The sequence below is a fragment of the Falco cherrug genome, chromosome 1, assembly GCF_023634085.1.
Source record: "Falco cherrug isolate bFalChe1 chromosome 1, bFalChe1.pri, whole genome shotgun sequence".
NCBI lineage: Eukaryota > Metazoa > Chordata > Aves > Falconiformes > Falconidae > Falco > Falco cherrug.
Window position 1 is genome coordinate 105,000,016 of NC_073697.1, and position 17,917 is coordinate 105,017,932.

The 17,917-nt window shown below is 42.0% G+C and overlaps 1 protein-coding gene across 4 annotated transcripts in view; it reads left to right on the forward strand.

Annotated features, from left to right (window-relative positions):
- The first annotated feature begins 144 nt into the window (after positions 1-144).
- Positions 145-17,917, forward strand: part of ZZEF1 (zinc finger ZZ-type and EF-hand domain containing 1) — a 60,583-nt gene continuing 42,810 nt past the window's right edge. For all 4 annotated transcript variants that reach the window (XR_008732887.1, XM_055714549.1, XM_055714558.1 and 1 more), the window contains exons 1-12: positions 145-655; positions 5,294-5,438; positions 6,551-6,745; positions 7,641-7,812; positions 9,351-9,550; positions 10,634-10,844; positions 12,275-12,391; positions 12,621-12,799; positions 13,778-13,876; positions 14,998-15,089; positions 16,019-16,167; positions 16,703-16,814. Coding sequence is in view for 3 of the 4 variants with exons in the window: in XM_055714549.1 (XP_055570524.1) it covers positions 293-655; positions 5,294-5,438; positions 6,551-6,745; positions 7,641-7,812; positions 9,351-9,550; positions 10,634-10,844; positions 12,275-12,391; positions 12,621-12,799; positions 13,778-13,876; positions 14,998-15,089; positions 16,019-16,167; positions 16,703-16,814 (2,034 nt within the window). In the remaining variant the exon portion in view is untranslated. The remainder of the gene's footprint in view (positions 656-5,293; positions 5,439-6,550; positions 6,746-7,640; positions 7,813-9,350; positions 9,551-10,633; positions 10,845-12,274; positions 12,392-12,620; positions 12,800-13,777; positions 13,877-14,997; positions 15,090-16,018; positions 16,168-16,702; positions 16,815-17,917) is intronic.

Consider the following 17,917-nt stretch of genomic DNA (forward strand, 5'->3'; position numbering starts at 1 on the left):
CGGTGCCGTGGGAAAGAGGCGTGACGAGCCTTCCCACGGCTCCGTTTTACGGCGGGTGTCGCGCAGCGCGGCCGCACCGGCGGCTTTCCGGGGCGGGGCGGGGCGGGGCGAGCCGGGCCTTTGCGGCGCCGGGCGTCGCTTGGCGGCAGTGTGGCGCGGCCGCCGCCGGCTGCGGGCTGACAGGTGCGGCGGGCCGGGAAGTTGCTGACTAAGCCGGGCCGGGCGGAGCCGCGGGAAGGAGAAGCGGCTCTGCCGAGCGTCGGGTCGCAGCGTCGGCGCCTCCGGGGGGCCCATGGGGACGGCGGCGAGCCACAGCAGCGAGGAGGAGGAGGAGGGCGCCGAGGAGGGCATGGAGGGGGCGGCCGCGGCGCCTCAGTCCGGCGCCCCCTTCCCGCCCGTCGCCGCCGCCAGCCCGGCGCCTCCGCTGCCGCCGGCCGAGGTGCTGCTGGACCAGGCCCGGCTGCGGGAAGCCACGGCGCGGCTGCGGGAGGCGGCGCTGCCCGAGTCGCTGGTGTCGCGGCACCACAGCACGCTGGTGCGCTGGCTGGAGGAGCGCCTCAGCCGCGGCGACGAGGCCGTCAGCCTGGAGCAGTTCTGCGAGGTGCTGGAGAGCGTCTCCCGCCTGGCAGCCGGCTCCCGCGGCGAGAGCGAGGAGGTGAGGGGGCGGCCGGTGGGGCCAGGCCGCTGCCCGGCCCGGAGGGGGCTGCGGGGGGGCCGGTCCCCTCGCGGGACAAGGGGCGCCGGGGGGGGCTGCGCGGGGCCGGGGGACCGGGACAAGGGGCACCTGGGGGGGCTGCGCGGGACCGGGACAAGGGGCACCTGGGGGGGCTGCGCGGGGCCGGTCCCCCCGCGGGACGAGGGGCGCCCTCCCGAGGGAGCTGCCGGCCCAGGGGGGCAGCGCAGGGCCGGGGGACCGGGACAAGGGGCGTCCTCCCGGGGGAGCCGCCGTCCCGGGCAGGGCGGGGGGCGGTGGAACGCCCCGGGCTGCCGCTGGGGCAGGGCTCCCTCAGCCGGGGGGGCTCCCCCGGGGTCTCGCTGTGGGCGCGCAGCCGCCGGGCCCGTGACGCGGGGTCCCAGCAGCGAGGCCACCGAGGCGGCCGTGGGGAGCCCGGTCACCCCCTCCTGGTGGCCGGGGCGAGGCCAGGGCAGAGGGCTCTGCAGCCAGGTTCAGAAAGGGGCTGCTGCTACCGATAAAGGTGGCTGGCAACTTCCAGATCTTTTTTTAATATTTTTTTTCCATCGGTAATTTATACTTGGTTTTGTTGATCATGCCCAGCAGTCACTTCTAAATAAAAGGGTTATTTAACAACCATATTCTGCTGGTGTTACTGCCAGTGCAGCTGGTGGTAGCTCAGGTAGGAAGTTCTGTACCAGTAATTCCTCTGAGATACTTCTTAATGGCATCGCAAGTCAAAGTTTACCAGACTTGATTTTATTGTTGCTTTTCAAAATCGGCAGTGAGCTTGTCAAGTAGCTCGTTGGTATCCCATTACTTAGGTGAACAAGAGTTTTGGAAAACTTGTAAGCAAGTAGTGTAACACAGTTCCCCCTCCACAGACAGGTCTTTAGGTAAGGTTTTGGCAATAGAAGAGAGTGCAGTGCCCTTTCTGCTGTGGGAAGGCATGTGGAGAATTTAACATGTAGAACACTTAAGCTTTAGCTTTGCTCTCTAGCTAGCTAGCATTTAAAATGCAGTGGAAAACCCTGTTACGGGGAATTTCATGCTGGTTGAGAAAGTGGTTGTATTTGAATCTCTCACTGCATGCAGTTCCTGAGTCTCACCGGTGACTTCCTCCTGTCTTTGTATGGCTCCTGAGTAGTAGAATAACTTGGTAAAGTGTTAAACACTTTAACGTCACACATAACGCTCTGCGAAATCAGTGCCCAGATATTAACAAGACTACTGGAAACTGTGAAGAGATTAATTTTGTTCTACAGATAGGTATGGTGATACCTGACTGTTTTAAGTAGCTTGCTAAAATGCTGCTTCCATTTCCAGTTCCTTTAAGAGAGGCACTAAAGAACACTTCGTTTGTAATGATGGTGAGAGTGGAATTAGTGCATCAGGGCTGTCTGTTAATACAAACAACTGAACTTCACAGGCTGCAGAAATATTTTGAGGATTGTCTGTATTGCGCATCCTCCTCTGCATGAAGAATGTAGTGGTTTTGGGTTTGGTTATTTATTTTTTTCTGCTCTCGGGAATGAGGAAAAAACTTGTCAGAGGATTTATCATGGTATGGATATGTGATCATATCCAGTCTGTCCTGCAAAGTTGGTATGTTGGGAGTTAGGGGAAAACCTTGATGTCATTGTTTTTGTAACTGGCACCAGCCCAGGGACTGTAGTATTTTAGGATGTGTTTTACACTGATGAGAAGTTAGTTTGTGGGTGGCAGGTCAGTAGGTTTCACTCTTTAGTGTTTATAGAATCCTGTCTGGCATAGACTAAGTGTTGATCTGCCCATTTTTCTATTATCAGTGTGGGGCTTGTGAACAAATACCTTGAATGCTTTATGGGCAAAATGAACCTCTTGTTTAAGTGCAGAATCTTCTTTCTAGGTAAAGTGAACCTCTGAATCCTTTTTTTTATTTAGTAGTGCTTCAGAGCTGTCATGTAATGTGTCCGGCTTTTGCTTGAAACATTAACGCTGCAGCTCTGCCGAGGATGAAGGATGACATACAGAGTTTTCCTAAGTCACACTTCAGATGTTCTGTCATGCTGTCCAACTCCTGAGCTGTCTGTGAGATGAGGGGGTGATTTTTCCGTGTGCCATGTTTCCTAGCAATCGCCTTAGCCATCAATTTTCCCAGGAAGGATGTCTCTTTTACATTTCTTTATGTTCAGGGTTGAACTGAGTAGGAAGTGTGTGGACTTCATGCTTTTATTTAGGAGCACAATGCAGCTGGATTGTGGTAAAGCTGCTACTGCATTTGTATCATGTCTCAGTTGTGAACACAACTCAAAAGCTTGGACACAGGTTTGCATACTGATTTTTTTCTTTCTTTTTTTTTCTTATATCCCCATTGTACAGAGCAGCTTGTCTGAGCAGTGGGACTTGTGTATGCTTTGTGTCAGTTAAAGAGTTTGTTATACTGAACAGTCAAAAAATAATTGTAGAGTTCTAGTGTTGGCGCAGTCTCCTGAGATCATAGGAAGAGTTTAAAAATAAAATAGCAAAATACTGCATTAAGATACAAAGAAAAGCACATATGTCATAATCTCTCCCTACATGAAAGTATAAAAATTTCGTTTAAAGTAGATATTGGCAGATCCAGCCTTGTCATCTTCTTTGGTGTTTGTTTTCACTAGTAACATCACCAAACTTGTTCACTTGTTTACCTCGTGTTTTAGTAATTGCACAGTTTGACTTTAAATACAAGGAGAAAAAGTCATAATTAGGAAAAATTGCTTCCCATGAAGTGTTGTCAAGCACTGGAACAGGCTGCCCGGGGAAGTGGTTGAGTCGCCATCCCGGGAGGTATCTAAAAGACGTCTGGATGCGGTGCTTAGGGACATGGGTTAGCGGTGGACTCGGCAGTCCTGGCTTAACGGTTGGCTCGATGATCTGAAAGGTCGTTTCCAACCTGAACAGTTTCTGTGATTCTATCATAATGGCAGGAATGGTGTGGTGCAAAACTGTATGTCGAATTGTTTTGGCAACCGAGTTAACGTTTGTTAAAGTTAATTCCCGCTGTGGTGTTGTCCTCCAGCAAAAGCCTTAGTTTTTTGCTTCAGCACCTACCTGATGCCCAGCCTCAGCCGTCTGTACTGGCTGAGGTCCTTTCTGGGTGCCCAGCACCGTTCGCCTTTGCTACCAAGAATAATTTTTTTAAAAGGTGATCATTGTTAGCGTGTGTTCAGCTGTATGTTTAGCTTAGCAGTTCTATAAACTCCTGTTAAAATTCAGCTCTGTGCCACAGAAGTGCTGCTGGAGCTGCAGTCAGCTAAAATACAGCATTTTGATTCGGTTGCCTTCCAAGGACTTTGCTCTCATTTAAGTGGTGTAATTATGTCATGGTTAATTGGCAGGTTATTTCGATCTAATCATTTCAGATTATTTCTCTCTAGGATAGTACTTTTAATGGTGCATCAAGTTCGATAATCGGGTAGCAAACCAAGAGATTCAAGCGTAAGCTTCCTCCCAAACAGCCGTGATTTGACTCTGTCAGACGCTTGTGATCTGTTCTTAGAGGCCAAGTTGACTTGGCTATGTGGCTGAACCTGAAATACCAAGTTCAGGGCTGGGAAGTCTTGCTTGTAAAGAAATATATTTTGTAAGTGCATTCCCAATTTAGGGGGGAAAAAAAAAAAGGTGCTTGTGAAATACAACATTTCTTTTTGGGGTATGGTCAGGGTTTGGGTTTGGTTTTTTTTTGTTTTTGTTTTTTCAATTAAACAGAAGCTTGATTCAAAATTAAATATGAATGTGAAAATATAGCTAGGTGTTCTTTTTAATAGTAGTGTGTCACTGGATCGTGAGTTCTGTGACGTGGCTAGTTAAAAAAAATTACCTTTACCAGCTTGGTTCTGTTGGATAGGTTTAGCTGAATAAAAGTATCTTGTACTTTTGTTAGTACAAAGATGTGAAATGCATAGCTGTGTGAGTGACTCTTTATACGTGCTCAACACAACTTCTTATATTAAATATTTATGTTAAGGTCAAAGTTAATAAAGTTGGCAATTATTCCCTTCCATAAGGGGGAGGGGGAAGTCTTGTCTAACCCCATTGTTTTCACACATACTTTGAAAAACTGTGTTAAACTGGTGTTTTGTGTAGGAGGACAGTGTATGGAAGGAAATACACATTTTAAAAAATCTGGTTCTACAGACACTTCCGTAAGTAAAGGAAGTAGTTAAAACCTGAAAGAATATGAGAGGGTGCAGTGTGAGATAGATGCAGCAGTAATGCGTAATGGATGGTGGTATGGCTTTTAGAACTACTCTACCCTTTAATGGAAAAGCTTTTTAGTGTTCTTTTGTGAGCACCTTCTTCGTAGTTCCAGCTGCCGGTGGATGGATACTGCTGATTCACTGGTATAGATGATGTGCTGGCTCCACCTAAACGTAACTATGGTTGACTTCTATAGGAAGGCAGTGCAAATGCCTTAAAACCTGCTAAGGACTGCAGATTTCCAGCCAGGCTGTTTCCTGTTGTTACAAATTCAGTACTACGGAAAACAGATTCTTCTGATTTTTATTTAATGCTGTTATGTTTACTGCTGTAGTTTCTGTGAAATACCTTGAATTTCTGCTTGAAATAATTTTCTTTTTTTTTTTTGCTTCTTTTCAGGCTTTTGCACAATTTGATGCTGAAGGAGATGGCACCGTAGATGTGGAGAACATGCTGGAGGCTCTCAAGAATTCTAGTGGAGCTAATCTTCAAGGGGAGCTTAGCCATGTGATCAGGCAACTGCAAGCTTGTTCACTAGTTCCAGGTATGAGAACAGTGACAAAACAAATGGTTTCCCAAGTCTTGCCTTTTTTTATAAGGGGTGCTGCTTCAATAAATTGTGTTAATAGTGTTGCTTGTCCTGATCTTATCAAAACCATACTTCGGGTTGTTCTTGTTTCTCTAGTATCAAACAAGTGAAGTTGCTGTAAATGAAAAATTTCCCATAACTACATCCAGCTCACTAACTTTCATAAAAACCCAATATTTTCTTCTCTGTGTGAGCAGCTGTGGAGCTGCTTATCCTTGTTTGGTTTAGCTTATGGTCAGAAAACAGTTCCTTGCAAAATTTTGCTGAATGCCTAGCTAATGCGATCTTGTACTCAGTAACTGGAGGAATAAATCCTTCATTGAGTCTATTTCAGGTGAAGAGTCATATTCCTTTTTATTATATTGTTATTTAGCATTTGAAATCCTGCTAAAACATAATTCATGTTTTATAGCATACTGTTTGGAAAGTGTCAGTTTCCAGAATTTGATTTCTGGGATAAGTATCGGTTACTGAGTTTCCTTCCAAGCTTTTGATGCAAAGTGGCTAAAGGGGATTTGCCTCAGAGGATTAAATGAGAAGTGCTAGAATTGGCTAGAGATAAGTCAGAGGAGAGTACTTACGGAGTACTGTTCTATGCATCTAAATGCACTGTGATTCAGAGTACCGCTGTCAAGGAGCTGAAATTTCTTATGAAGTTCATGGAAAGCATTAGGCATCTCTTTGGGAATAATCCATAATGCCAAATGCTTAGTGTAGCTCAGCGTGAGTGATGTGAGTACATCAGCTCATTAGCCAAGCAGCAACTGTTTCACTTTGAACTTCTGGGACAGCAAAATAAGCACAAGAAGTAAGATTATTTTTTTATTGTAAATTGTTTTGAACCCCTTCAGGCATTTCTGGTTACTGGCAAAAGTACTTGCCTGCACCTTTCACAGTCCTGCTGCAAAGGTTGCAAAGTTTGAGCTACTTTATATGGTGGAATGTAGTTCTCATGTAGGTTCCCGTGCTTAACTGGGATTTATCTAGTCATACGTTACAGAGGGGACAAATGATGACTTGGTCAAGTCAGGTGTTGCAACGAAGATAGAAATAATGTCTCTTTCTAGGTTTTATTGATATATTTTCTGAATCGAAAGAGCGTCTCGGTCTTCATGCTTCAATGATACTGAGATTTTTGCACCGGAATCGGATTTCTAGTACTGCCATCCCTTACCCAGTGTTGGAGTACTTCAACAATATCTGTACTATGCGGTCTTCTGTATTGAAGGATTCTTTAGATCGGCTTCTCCTAAAAGAGAAAGGTATGTAGTATCTTTCTCTTCTTTTTTCAAGATGGTAATGTAACCATAGCTTGAAGAAGCGATTACAGATAAAAGACAAAGCTTTCTTTACTGTTTAATCTTTAACAGGCATGGCTTTTTATGAAGTTGATCTACATGCTTCTGTGGGTTTTGTGTTGGTTTTTGAGGCACATAAATTATTTTCCTAACTACCTAGCAATCAGAGTAACACACTGGGATGTCTTTCACCTTTCTCCTGACCTGTTTCAGAATGATGAGTACTAACTTGCTATAGCCTTTATTCAGTCAATATCTCTACTAGTTGCTAGAACTTTAGTTCCCATGCGAAGATGAATGTTTTCTGAAGTTGACTGTTCAGTATTAAAAAAGAATTTGCTGGTTAGGGGTAGAGGTAGCGAATCTTACTGTATTTCAGATGGGACTGGCCTGGTGGTCTCCCTAGAGGGATGACTCCTTTTCCTCACAGCTTGACTTGATATTTTCAGTTATCTGCACTTCTATTGAAATAGATCAAGTTGCTTGGGGAGACAATATGCTTTGTCCCTTCCCTGGAACAGCTGAATTGACGTTTTCTCCATTGTATTACTTTTTCCTCTCGTCTATTTGTATTTTGGCATAATAATGATAAAACACTGGTGAGGCCAGTAATGAAAGGAGGAGATAAAGGCTATTGAACTCCAGGCAAAGTAGGTACTTTAATACTGCAAGTGGCAGGTTGAGATGATTTCATTTCAGGTGAAATGCAACTTCGCTGTCTTCTAGTTTCTGTCAGAAACAGTTCTCCAGGAACTGTGTTCTGTGCCAACAAGTTATTCTATATGAGATAGTTATTATAAAGGTATAACAATATTCAAAACAAGCAAAGGAAGAGTGCTGATGAGGGGTTTCTTTGCAGAATACCCCAGTGACTTGAATGGTGATCAGGAGTCGGACAAGCTGAAGTCTGTCACAAAGTGCTATACTCACATAGAAACCTCATCCAATTCTGCTGATATTGACAAGATGACAAATGGCGAAACTACATCTTTCTGGCAGTCGGATGGGAGTGCTCGCTCGCATTGGATCCGGTGAGTGATGTGGCAATGTACAGCTGAGTTTTGGGGGTGTTAGCCCTTAAGTCTACAGCCAGTGGGGTATTGTGGTGGTTTGGCCCTGGCCGGAGGCCGGGTGCCCACCGAAGCCGCCCTGTCGGTCTCCTCAGCCAGGCAGGGGAGAGAAAATACAAGGAAAGTGGGTCGAGATAAGGATGGGGAGATTGCTCGGCAATTACCCTCACAGGCAAAACAGACTTGACTTGGGGAAATTAGTTTAATTTATTACCATTCAAATCAGAGTAGGAAGTTGAGAAATAAGCCCAAATCTTAAAAACACCTTCTCCCCACCCCTCCCTTTTTCCTGGGCTCAATTTCACTCCTGATGTCTCTACCTGCTCCCCACCAGCAGCACAGAGGGACGGGGAATGGGAATGGGGGTTACAGTCAGTTCATCACATGCTGTCTCTTCTGCTCCTTCCTCCTCACACTCTTCCTCTGCTCCAGCGTGGGTCCCTCCCATGGGTGCAGCCTCCCAGGCCCAGCTGGCCCCAGGGCGTCCCCACGGGGTCCCCAGCCCGGGCTCCTCTCCCCATGTGCCACGGGCCCTGCCAGGGGCTGCCTCAGCGCCGCTGCCCATGGGGCACCCCCTGCCCCGGCGTGGGGCCCTCCCCGGGCTGCGGGGGGGTCTGCTCCCCTGGGGGCTCCATGGGCCGGGGGCTCCCCACAGGCTGGGGGGAATGTCTGCTCCAGGGTCTGGAGCCCCTCCGGCTCTGGCCTGGGGGCTGCGGGGCTGCTGCTCTCCCATCTCGCTCCTCTCTGGCTGCAGTTGCACAGGTTTTTTCCCCCCTTCCTAAATCTCTTACCCTGAGGCGCTGCCACCATCGCTGCTGGGCTCGGCCTTGGCCGGCTGGCATCGGCTCTGTTGGGCATGAGCTCCTCACAGAAGCCACCCCTGTAGCCCCCTGGCTACCAAAACCTTGTCACGCCAACCCATTACAGGTAACTGAAAAAAAATTGTGCAATTAATGACCGACAGATGAATATAGTTGACTTCTGCATAAATTTTAAAGGCCTGACCACCAAGTAAAAGTATTCACCGGTAAAATGCATACATCTTCCATGCTGGCACGTACCTTTGCTTTGTAGCTAAGCTTTCCAAACTGCATTACAGATGCAGTAGTTATTGCTTGAGGTGCTTTGCCACTGTCTAGAAAGTTACGTGAAACTCCATGAAATGTGTTTTTTCGGTAGTAGATCTAAGTGTGTATACTTTAATTTTTTATTTTTTTTTAAAGTCTCATGTTGGTCATTATTGACACTACATTTTTATTCCCGGGGAATGAATTCTTAGTTGAAAAGCTGAACAACCAAATTCTACAGTCTCATTATCAGAGGTGACTGTCATTTAAGTCAATTACAAGTTTTCTAACTTGTCCACCGTGATATGGGGCTGGTAGTGCCTGTGAAGCTCTAGTTAGTGGCCAGCGGATTTATTTGTGTCTATAGAAGTGGATACAGAGTGAAGCTTAGCTAAAATGAAATACTTGACTTATGTTCTCTTTGCTTTGCAGTTTAAAGATGAAGCCAGATGTTGTTTTGAGACATCTGTCCATTGCAGTGGCAGCTAATGACCAGAGTTACATGCCACAGCAAGTTACAGTGGCAGTGGGAAGGAATGCCAGCAGTCTTCAGGAGGTCCGAGATGTTCACATTCCAAGCAATATCACTGGCTACGTAACACTGTTGGAAAACGCTAACATTAGTCAGATGTGTGAGTCAATAAAGATACCATTGGTATACTGTTCTGGTGCTTTTTTGAAGGTGAAAGGTTGGGTAGATCATAGATCGATGTGTTGAAATGTCAGTTATTAGAACAAACTTTTGACCTGGTCCTTGGGTTAGAGAAATTGTTTTAACTGTAGTTTAATTTCTAGCCTGTAAGATATTTTCTGAGTCTTTCTCATGGCATCTGTCTGGAACTTGGGCTAAGGGTTGAAGAGCCAGGATGACTAAATATGCAGTTTTAGCCTCTCAGTTTGAAGACACTGGGCAATTTTAAAATATCTTTGCTTGCACAGTGAAAGCGTATGTTGGATGATGGCATCTGGCAAAAAAATCTGCTTCTGAGCAAGTATTTCTTTTTTTTTTCTTCAGTAGCAAAGCTCTGAAGCTGGTCAGATGCTTTTTGTAAAAGCAGGTTTTATGCTAAGGGTTTTTAAGTAGTGTTATTTTTAAGGCTGGTAGATCTGTGGGTGCTATATTGGAATCAAACAGAGGAAAGCTGCTTCTTCCTAAGATGGCTTCTGCAGCTTTGGAAATTTTGTCCCTTCCTTCCAAAGAGGTGCTTTTCACTAAGATGAACTCTCACTGCCACAGAAGTGGGCAGCAAGGATGTTGTTCCTCAGAAGTAACTAGGACAACGTTATCTATGCAAAATGGTCAAGAACTTACGTGAAAATTTTTATCTAACTCAAAACTTTATTTTTAGGCTTTGTTCTTTTTCTCTATCTTCTCCGCTGCCATTCTCAAGACACTTCCTATGTATGTAGGTGGAACGGTACTGGATAATCTATAATCTATTTTCCACTTTAAGGGTCTTTTTACTACTTTTCCCCTAATTTCTAGCCATACAGTATGTAAAGGATCTCATAGGCCATTCAAAGGCTGAATCTTCCAAATCATAAGCACGGTGAAGAAACACATATGCATAGTTGTCTGTATGTGGGAGTACTGTTACATATCTGCTGCTATTTTTCTAGGAGGCTTTGCAGCAATTATTGCTTTGAATATCTGGATTCTTCTAGATCTAATCCAGCAGAAGAAATTGAAAAAAAAATGTTTTGTGTTTTGACAGATGTACAGATAAACATCAAGCGTTGCCTTAGTGATGGATGTGACACAAGAATCCATGGACTCAGGGCCTTTGGTTATCAAAGGGTTAAGAAGGTGGGCGTCTCTGTGTGCGATGCTTCGGCTATCTGGTACTGGTCTTTGCTGACCTCTCTGGTAACAGCTTCCATGGAAACAAATCCAGCATTCGTTCACACTATTTTACAAAATACTCAGTAAGTACCAAACTTAGATGGTTTGTGACTTTTTAAAAAATTATTTTTAAAAATACTTCCAGCTTTAGTAAACTAATCTACTTTGTGTAACTGGCTTCCACTCCCTTCATCACGGTGTTTGAACATAATTTCAGCTATTGTGGTATTTCTCTTTTATCCATTTGCACACACTAGAACAAGTCAAATTCTCCTACCTGTTGTCTAATCTAGTTGTTAAGTCATGACTGAACACTGACAGATAGGGTTTTTTACCTGTCCTCTGACTTGTAATAATTTTGAAAAGCCTAAAATTAATTAAATTTTATTGTTAATTTTTTTGATTATAAATATTGAACACCTTCCGCGTACCACTGGAGCTAAATTGAGCTTAATTTTTAGCAAATGTTTGCTTCTGTAATGCCATGCCTTATGCAGGGATATAGTCAGGAATATGCAGGATCTCTGTGCAGATGTTTGCTCGTGGTGGTTGGCCACTTTCTGCGTTACTGTTTCCTTGTTTGACTGCCAAATGCTTCTGCCCAATGACTTGAAGGATTGGAATCCTAATAAAACCATTACACACCCACATCAACTTTTATAGAGCTTAGCGTGATGCCACCATGCTTAAGAGCATGGCTATCGCCAGGTTAATGAGTACTGTAGGCTAAAGTCCATTAAGCCTATCTTTTAATTTGTGTCATCTATGAATCTTCTTTAAAGTTTAGATAACTTTATACATGCTTATGTCGGCAAGCTTTACTAAAACCGAAGGGCTTCAGATTTGCCACACTTGAGATATTTTTTTAGAAATACAATGTAAATACTGAGCTAATAAAGCTAAGTAAGTTATAATGGCGAAATCTTGACCGAAAAATGTGCTTTCAGGAAGTACAAATTCAGTGTTTGGAATTATAAAGCAAACCCCCAAACTTCAGTGTTGCATAGAATGACTTTGAAACTGCTTAGGAATTCCTGTTTTCAGGGGTTCTTGCGTTACCTTTGGAAATCAAACAAAAATTCTGATCTGAGCTAACCAGTTTCTCTTAGTTCCTGTAATTGTTCTGAAAGAATTTAAAAGGATTTTTCCCTTTATTAACAGGCTGTTGCTCAATTCTAAAACTATTTAAAGTAAAGCAGTACTTGGGCGCTAAGCTATTTCTAATGCTGTCACGGATTTAATTCAAACCCCTTTGATTTATTTGTCTCATTAAATCTGAGATATGAGGCTACATTCAAGATTACCTGGCAGTCGTTGAACTTGCCCTGCCCAGAATGCAATACTAGTTTTACCTTTGGAAGAGATTCTCTGCGTATATAAATCTTCTGCCCTCAGAAACTATTTATAGAGACCTTTTTGCAAAAAAACATGGTGATTCAAATGTCTAATTTTAAAAGGCTGTTTTCTCCAATTCTCTCTGGTGTCTGATGTTACATTCCCTCCTTTCTACTAGGAAAGCACTGCAACACATGCCACCTCTATCTCTAACGCCAGGGTCTACAGATTTTTCAAGCTTCTTATCTCCAAATGTTTTGGAAGAAGTAGATAGCTTCCTTATAAGAATAACAAGGTGAGTTTGTGTTGATGTATTTTGATGGAGTGGAAGATGGTTTTGAGGAATTTTTATAGCAAATGTATCTCATTTTTACACACCTGCTATTTTTTTAGTATCTTGAAAAATTCAAAGACATTAAGAAACAGGCACCTCTAGATTTTTTCCATGTGAATGTTATTTTTGTTTAAAAACAGAATGTCTTTGGAGTTTCTTTTCATTCTGTTGTTTTTTTTTCCCTCCCCAGTTGTTGTACTACTCCAGAGGTTGAACTTACACTCCTGGCCTTTGCCTTAGCCAGGGGGAGTGTCGCTAAAGTGATAAGTTCTCTTTGTACAATCACTGATCATCTGGACACTCCGTACAAGGCTTCATCGCTTATCGCTTCCATGGCAACAGTCAGACAGAACCTTCTTTATAAATATGGTAAATGAATAATTGTTGGAGCCTTTACTGTATGTACTTAAAACAATATGCAGCTTTGAGTTGTACTTGTTACTCTTTGAGGGGTTAAAACTGTACAAGACTTCTAAATTATCATCTGTTAACCAAGAAGCTGAACTGTCTTAAAAGTTATTGATTAGATCAGCTTTCTTTGATCTAAGAATTGAACCAGGTAGCATTCTCTTGAGGGAGAAAACCTGAACTTTGTAGATAGTGGCTGTATCAAGGTGGTGATAGTGTTTGTGTTGTGTAGAAAGCAAATGGCATCAAGTGTTTTCATTCTTCCAATAACACACTTTTTTGTATGTTTAGCCTCAGTCAGGGATCTCTCTTGCAGACATGCATAAATTGAAGAAGTGTTCTAAACATAATGTCATTAGCGTCTATTTACAGTGCTTTTATTTTCACTTTTATAAACTAATCTGAATGTGTCATTAAGTGTAGAGCTGTGCATGGTCTCGCAAAAGGTGGTCAACTTTTGCTGTAATGACTGTACTTCTTTGATAAATCTGTGTTTTCTCAGATGTCAGCTTCTGAGATTATCGTTACTCTCTCAGGAAGATTTTTTTGCTTTGCTTTTATTTTATAATTATAATATCAGTATTTACTTTCAATAGGTTTGAAAATTGTTTAGTTTTTCCCGGAGTAGCCACTGCCTTTTTTGCAAGACAAGAGTGATATTTCGCATATTGTGAATTCCGAAGTCTGCAAACAGTTGAAGGAACATTAGTTGTCATGATTTTCATTGTCCTTCTGCCCATATCTAAAACTTGAGCTATTTTAGGTCAATGTATCTTGTACACTCCAGCTTCTTCACACTTTTTTTTTTTGTGTGTCTGACAATGGTAAAAATCTCAGTATTGTAATTTTTTCCATTCATTTTCTCTACGAAGAACTTTAGAAAGCATTTTCCCCAGTGTTTTTTATGAACTTGATAAACCCTTGCATTTTCTTACTTAGGAAAACCTTTGCGACTAACACTGCAAGCATGTGATGTAAAGGGAAAAGAAGATAAATCAGGGCCTGAAAACCTCCTTGTAGAGCCATGGACTGGGGATGGTAAGAGCCTGGACTTAAAATCCAGCATATTCAACTACACAAAGGCTGTTAATAAGGCTGTGGTGCTGTTCCACTTATAGTTAAATATACTTGGTGCTACTCGATAGTTTTATGATATGGAAGATCTGTAATTAAAAATAAAAAAAAAGGGCAAAACAACAAACACCTCCCCACCCCCAAAAATACAAACGAAACCAAACCCAAAAAACCAAAACAATGTGGAAATTCTGTTTTACAACAAGGTGGATTTCTCAGGAGCCAGCTTATTGTTAAAACAAAAAGATTGGATTTTGGGGAGAATTATTGATATTTTATGTGGAAGTCAACAATGAGCTGTCACAAAGAAAATTATACTAGAGCACATTTTGTGGCTTGAACTCCTGAATAATTCACTGTTTGTTTCCCAAATATTGATGGAGAGATATGGTAGAAATCATTGAAATTTTCGCTGACTATACGTAACTATTAATTCTTCTTTAAAGCCTGTCTTTGTTAATGCAATGCTTTTATGTACTAGATAAAATCTAAACAGTTTTGTTTTTCTTGACCTCCTTTTTAAGTGAAATGCTGCCTAATCTTTTTTTTTTTTTTTAAATTGTGTATTGTCTTGTGCAGTGCTACTGGTAAATGAAAGCTATTGTGACAGAAAATCAGGCACATTCTAAATGCTCATTTTACCCCTCTGTTTGCTTTGTGTTTGGTTGGTTGGTTGGGTTTTTTTTTAAAAAAAAAATATTTGTGGATTGTCTTACGCTGTTTTGTGGATCACAGTTTGGGGAAAGGTGAGCTGTATCAGTGAATACAGCTACAAGCCCAAGTAACATTTGGGAGTTACTAATAACCTTTAATGGGGAAACACTCTTGAAACTGCTGCAGGTATTGCAGTCCTAGGAGAGACACGGTCTGGAGAGATCGTGTATGCTCTTGTGGGAGCATGTACTGACATAATACAGTCGTCTTACTTGTCTCTTTTTTATTTGGAAGCATTTACTAAGGAGCATTTCACTAGAAAAGCATTGTGGTTTTGTTTTCCCCCCTTTAGTCCACAATCTTCATATTCTCTTTCAAAGAGCTTGCACTAGCACTCCTTCCAACCTCATCTATTCCCTCTGCTGCTTTAGGTTTTCTTACTGAAACTGGGAAAACCAGGGCAAGTATCATTCTTTCTACTGGAACTGAATCTTCATTTCAAGTGACACAGATAAGGATAAAGGTATGTGGTTCCTGTATCCTTTTGAAGTAGAAGGCTTGCTTTTTTCCCTGGTGGTAGAGTTGAATTAGAATATTTTTTTTGTATGAACTGGAATTTTCAATTCATCATGAAATAGCGTTATTTTAGGGGTTTACTTTGGTATAAGTCACAGGGAACTTAAGGAAAGGGAGGTCATCAATTGTTTAAGGGGCCATAGGCACGTGGTAAAGACGCTTCTTTTATATTGCTGTTGTCTGTATCTTGCGATATACTCAAGCCAGTGACTCTTATGTGTATGGCTTCTCTCTGAAGAGTATGGATTTACAGGTAAGACCTTATAAATAATTTTCCAACTGTATATAGCAGGTTTCAAGATAGCAAGTAAGTTAGATTAAATGTAGGTCTTTCAAATTCATTTTTAGAGACACCAGTGTACTTTGCACATTTGGTGTGACTTTTATCTGGTTTAAAAAGCAAGATCTTTTAAAAGTGATTAACTTTTAAAAGTGATTAACTCTCATGGCCAGGGCAAAACTTCAGTGAGATTTCTGATTCCTGGAACAAGGATGCATATTTCAATGTCAAAGAGACTTAAAGGTGGATGGATTTCTGGCAAGTAAATTCTAATGAGCTGGACAGGTAGCTAAGCTGTTTTGCAGTGTAGTGATACCAGGATACATAACTTTAGTTTTGTTTGTGTTGAAAAAAAGCATACAAAATTTAAATGAGAATTAATATATGGAACTCTGGTTAATGTTGGGGTGCTAGCAGGGTGATAAATGCAACAAATATTAACCATTCACACGATCCTGGTTCAGTGGGTTACAAAAGTACGGTCAATATTTAGTTCCTCTCCATAACTTTTTTGTTATGGGAAATATAAAATATAAAAGCAATACATTTTTATTGTCAATTTTTTCATAATATTGCAACTGAATCTCTACTCTTAGGTCCGAAGAGGTGCCATTGGGGCCCAGTGTGGGCTGGTGTTTGCTTATAATAGTGCTTCGGAAAAGTTCCATGCAGAGGAACACTTCAAAAGATTTGAAAGCTATGACAAATGGAAGCTGCGGGAATTCAAAAAATTTTTAAAAAACAGGTATAGGCGGACATTTTGTAACGAATACCTGGAAGATAAATGTTAATTAGGTCTTTTTGCAATGCCAGTTGAACTATTGAGAATTGTTCCAAATGACTTAAAAATTAGGCGTCATTTAATCATTACTTGTTTAATTTTAATGAGCCTCAATTTGATGTGTTTGAGGAAATACATCATGGCTAGTTTTCAACCTCTTGATTTAAAAACCTGTTTAATAAGGGATATAACAAAACAAACTTTCTGCTTGAGGTGCAGATCACTGGTAAACAGAAACATTTTATGGGAAGATCATAGGTTAATTAGCTTTTATTACTTTCTCAGAACTGTTTCTTGGGAGTGAAGGGAAGTTAGGGACAGTGACTAAAAGGATTTTCTTACTTTGCATGTGATAGTTCGGGTATGTGAAAGTTTCTGTTGTCTCTCATCCTAACTTTGTAGCTGTAACATGCTAAAAATATTTTGGTAGAATATCAACGGCCTTGCAGTTTGTTTAAACTTCTTCTTCACAAAGTTTGTGGTATACTTTGATACATAGAAGCAGTTCTTCGCATGAAGATCTGGGAGATGATGACCCTATTGGCTGGTTTGAAGTGGAGGAAGAATGGGATGAAGTTGATGTCAAAATGCAGCAATGCAGAATCTCCCAAGTAAGAAACTGAAAACCCGTTGGTGCAGTCACAGTGAGCAAAAAAACCCCATAAAATAAAGTTGATCTCTGTGCTTTGTTGTAATGCCAGTTGAAATGAGTAACTCTTTTGTGCAAGGAGAATTCTTCTGGGCAGAGGTAAAAATCAATGGGCTTCTAGTTAAACGAATGATTCAGCTTCTGTCCTTTAGGTTTTATTCTTTCTTTATGTATACACAGAGAGCTGTAGTTAAATGGTGCTTCAGGATCAAATTTAATGCAAAATTACGTGATAACGCACAGACTGCTAGTTTCATCATGAGGAAATATTTCTAAAAACAAAGACATGATTGTTCCTTTATTCTAAGATCTAGACAACTACCGCCAGTTTCTTCAACCTTTGTTTTAAGGGACAATTGCTAAGCAGTTCCATCAGTTAGGTTGATTTCCTTAAGGAATATGGGGCTTTTCTGTTTCAAGAGTGGCAGAATATGGGGTTTGACAGGGAGTGCCTAAATAGAAAACTTTGCTTTTTGCATCCTGCATTTCTCTTGATTCTGGAATCGGCTGTTGTGCAGTTCCTCAGTCCTTTTTCATACTGTGGAAATCAGCAGAAGTGGTGGTACAGTTACAAGTCAACTGGATATTTTTCTAAAACTGTGACTGCTTGCTAAGCCACTCTGCTGGTGTCTGTGTAACCCTTAGTCCCTGAGACTTAACGAGCGTGCAGAGTTACTGAGTACATTTGGATGGCAGAACTTGCTGTTCCCTTCAGGTTTGCATTCTGTACCTTACTGTGGATAGATTGCATAAAAGAATGTTTTAAATACTACATATTGATCCTCTGCTTGCTTTTTAATGTGGCTAATAATTATTTTACCTGCGAAAATGCTGTAGCTATAGAGCCAAGGAGCAGAGTATGTAGAACAAATGGAACTGATAATGACTTAACTAACTTTGCAGGTGTTTGTAGAGGTCACAGAACCATCTCTGTAACTTTTGCAAGGGAGGAGAGTTCAAGCTTAGCCTGAATCTCAGGCTCAGTATTTTAAACTTCTGGAGGTGATTTCCAGGGAATAAGGCTTGACCTCCCAGCCCTACCTGCAGTCTCCTCGCATATGTGTG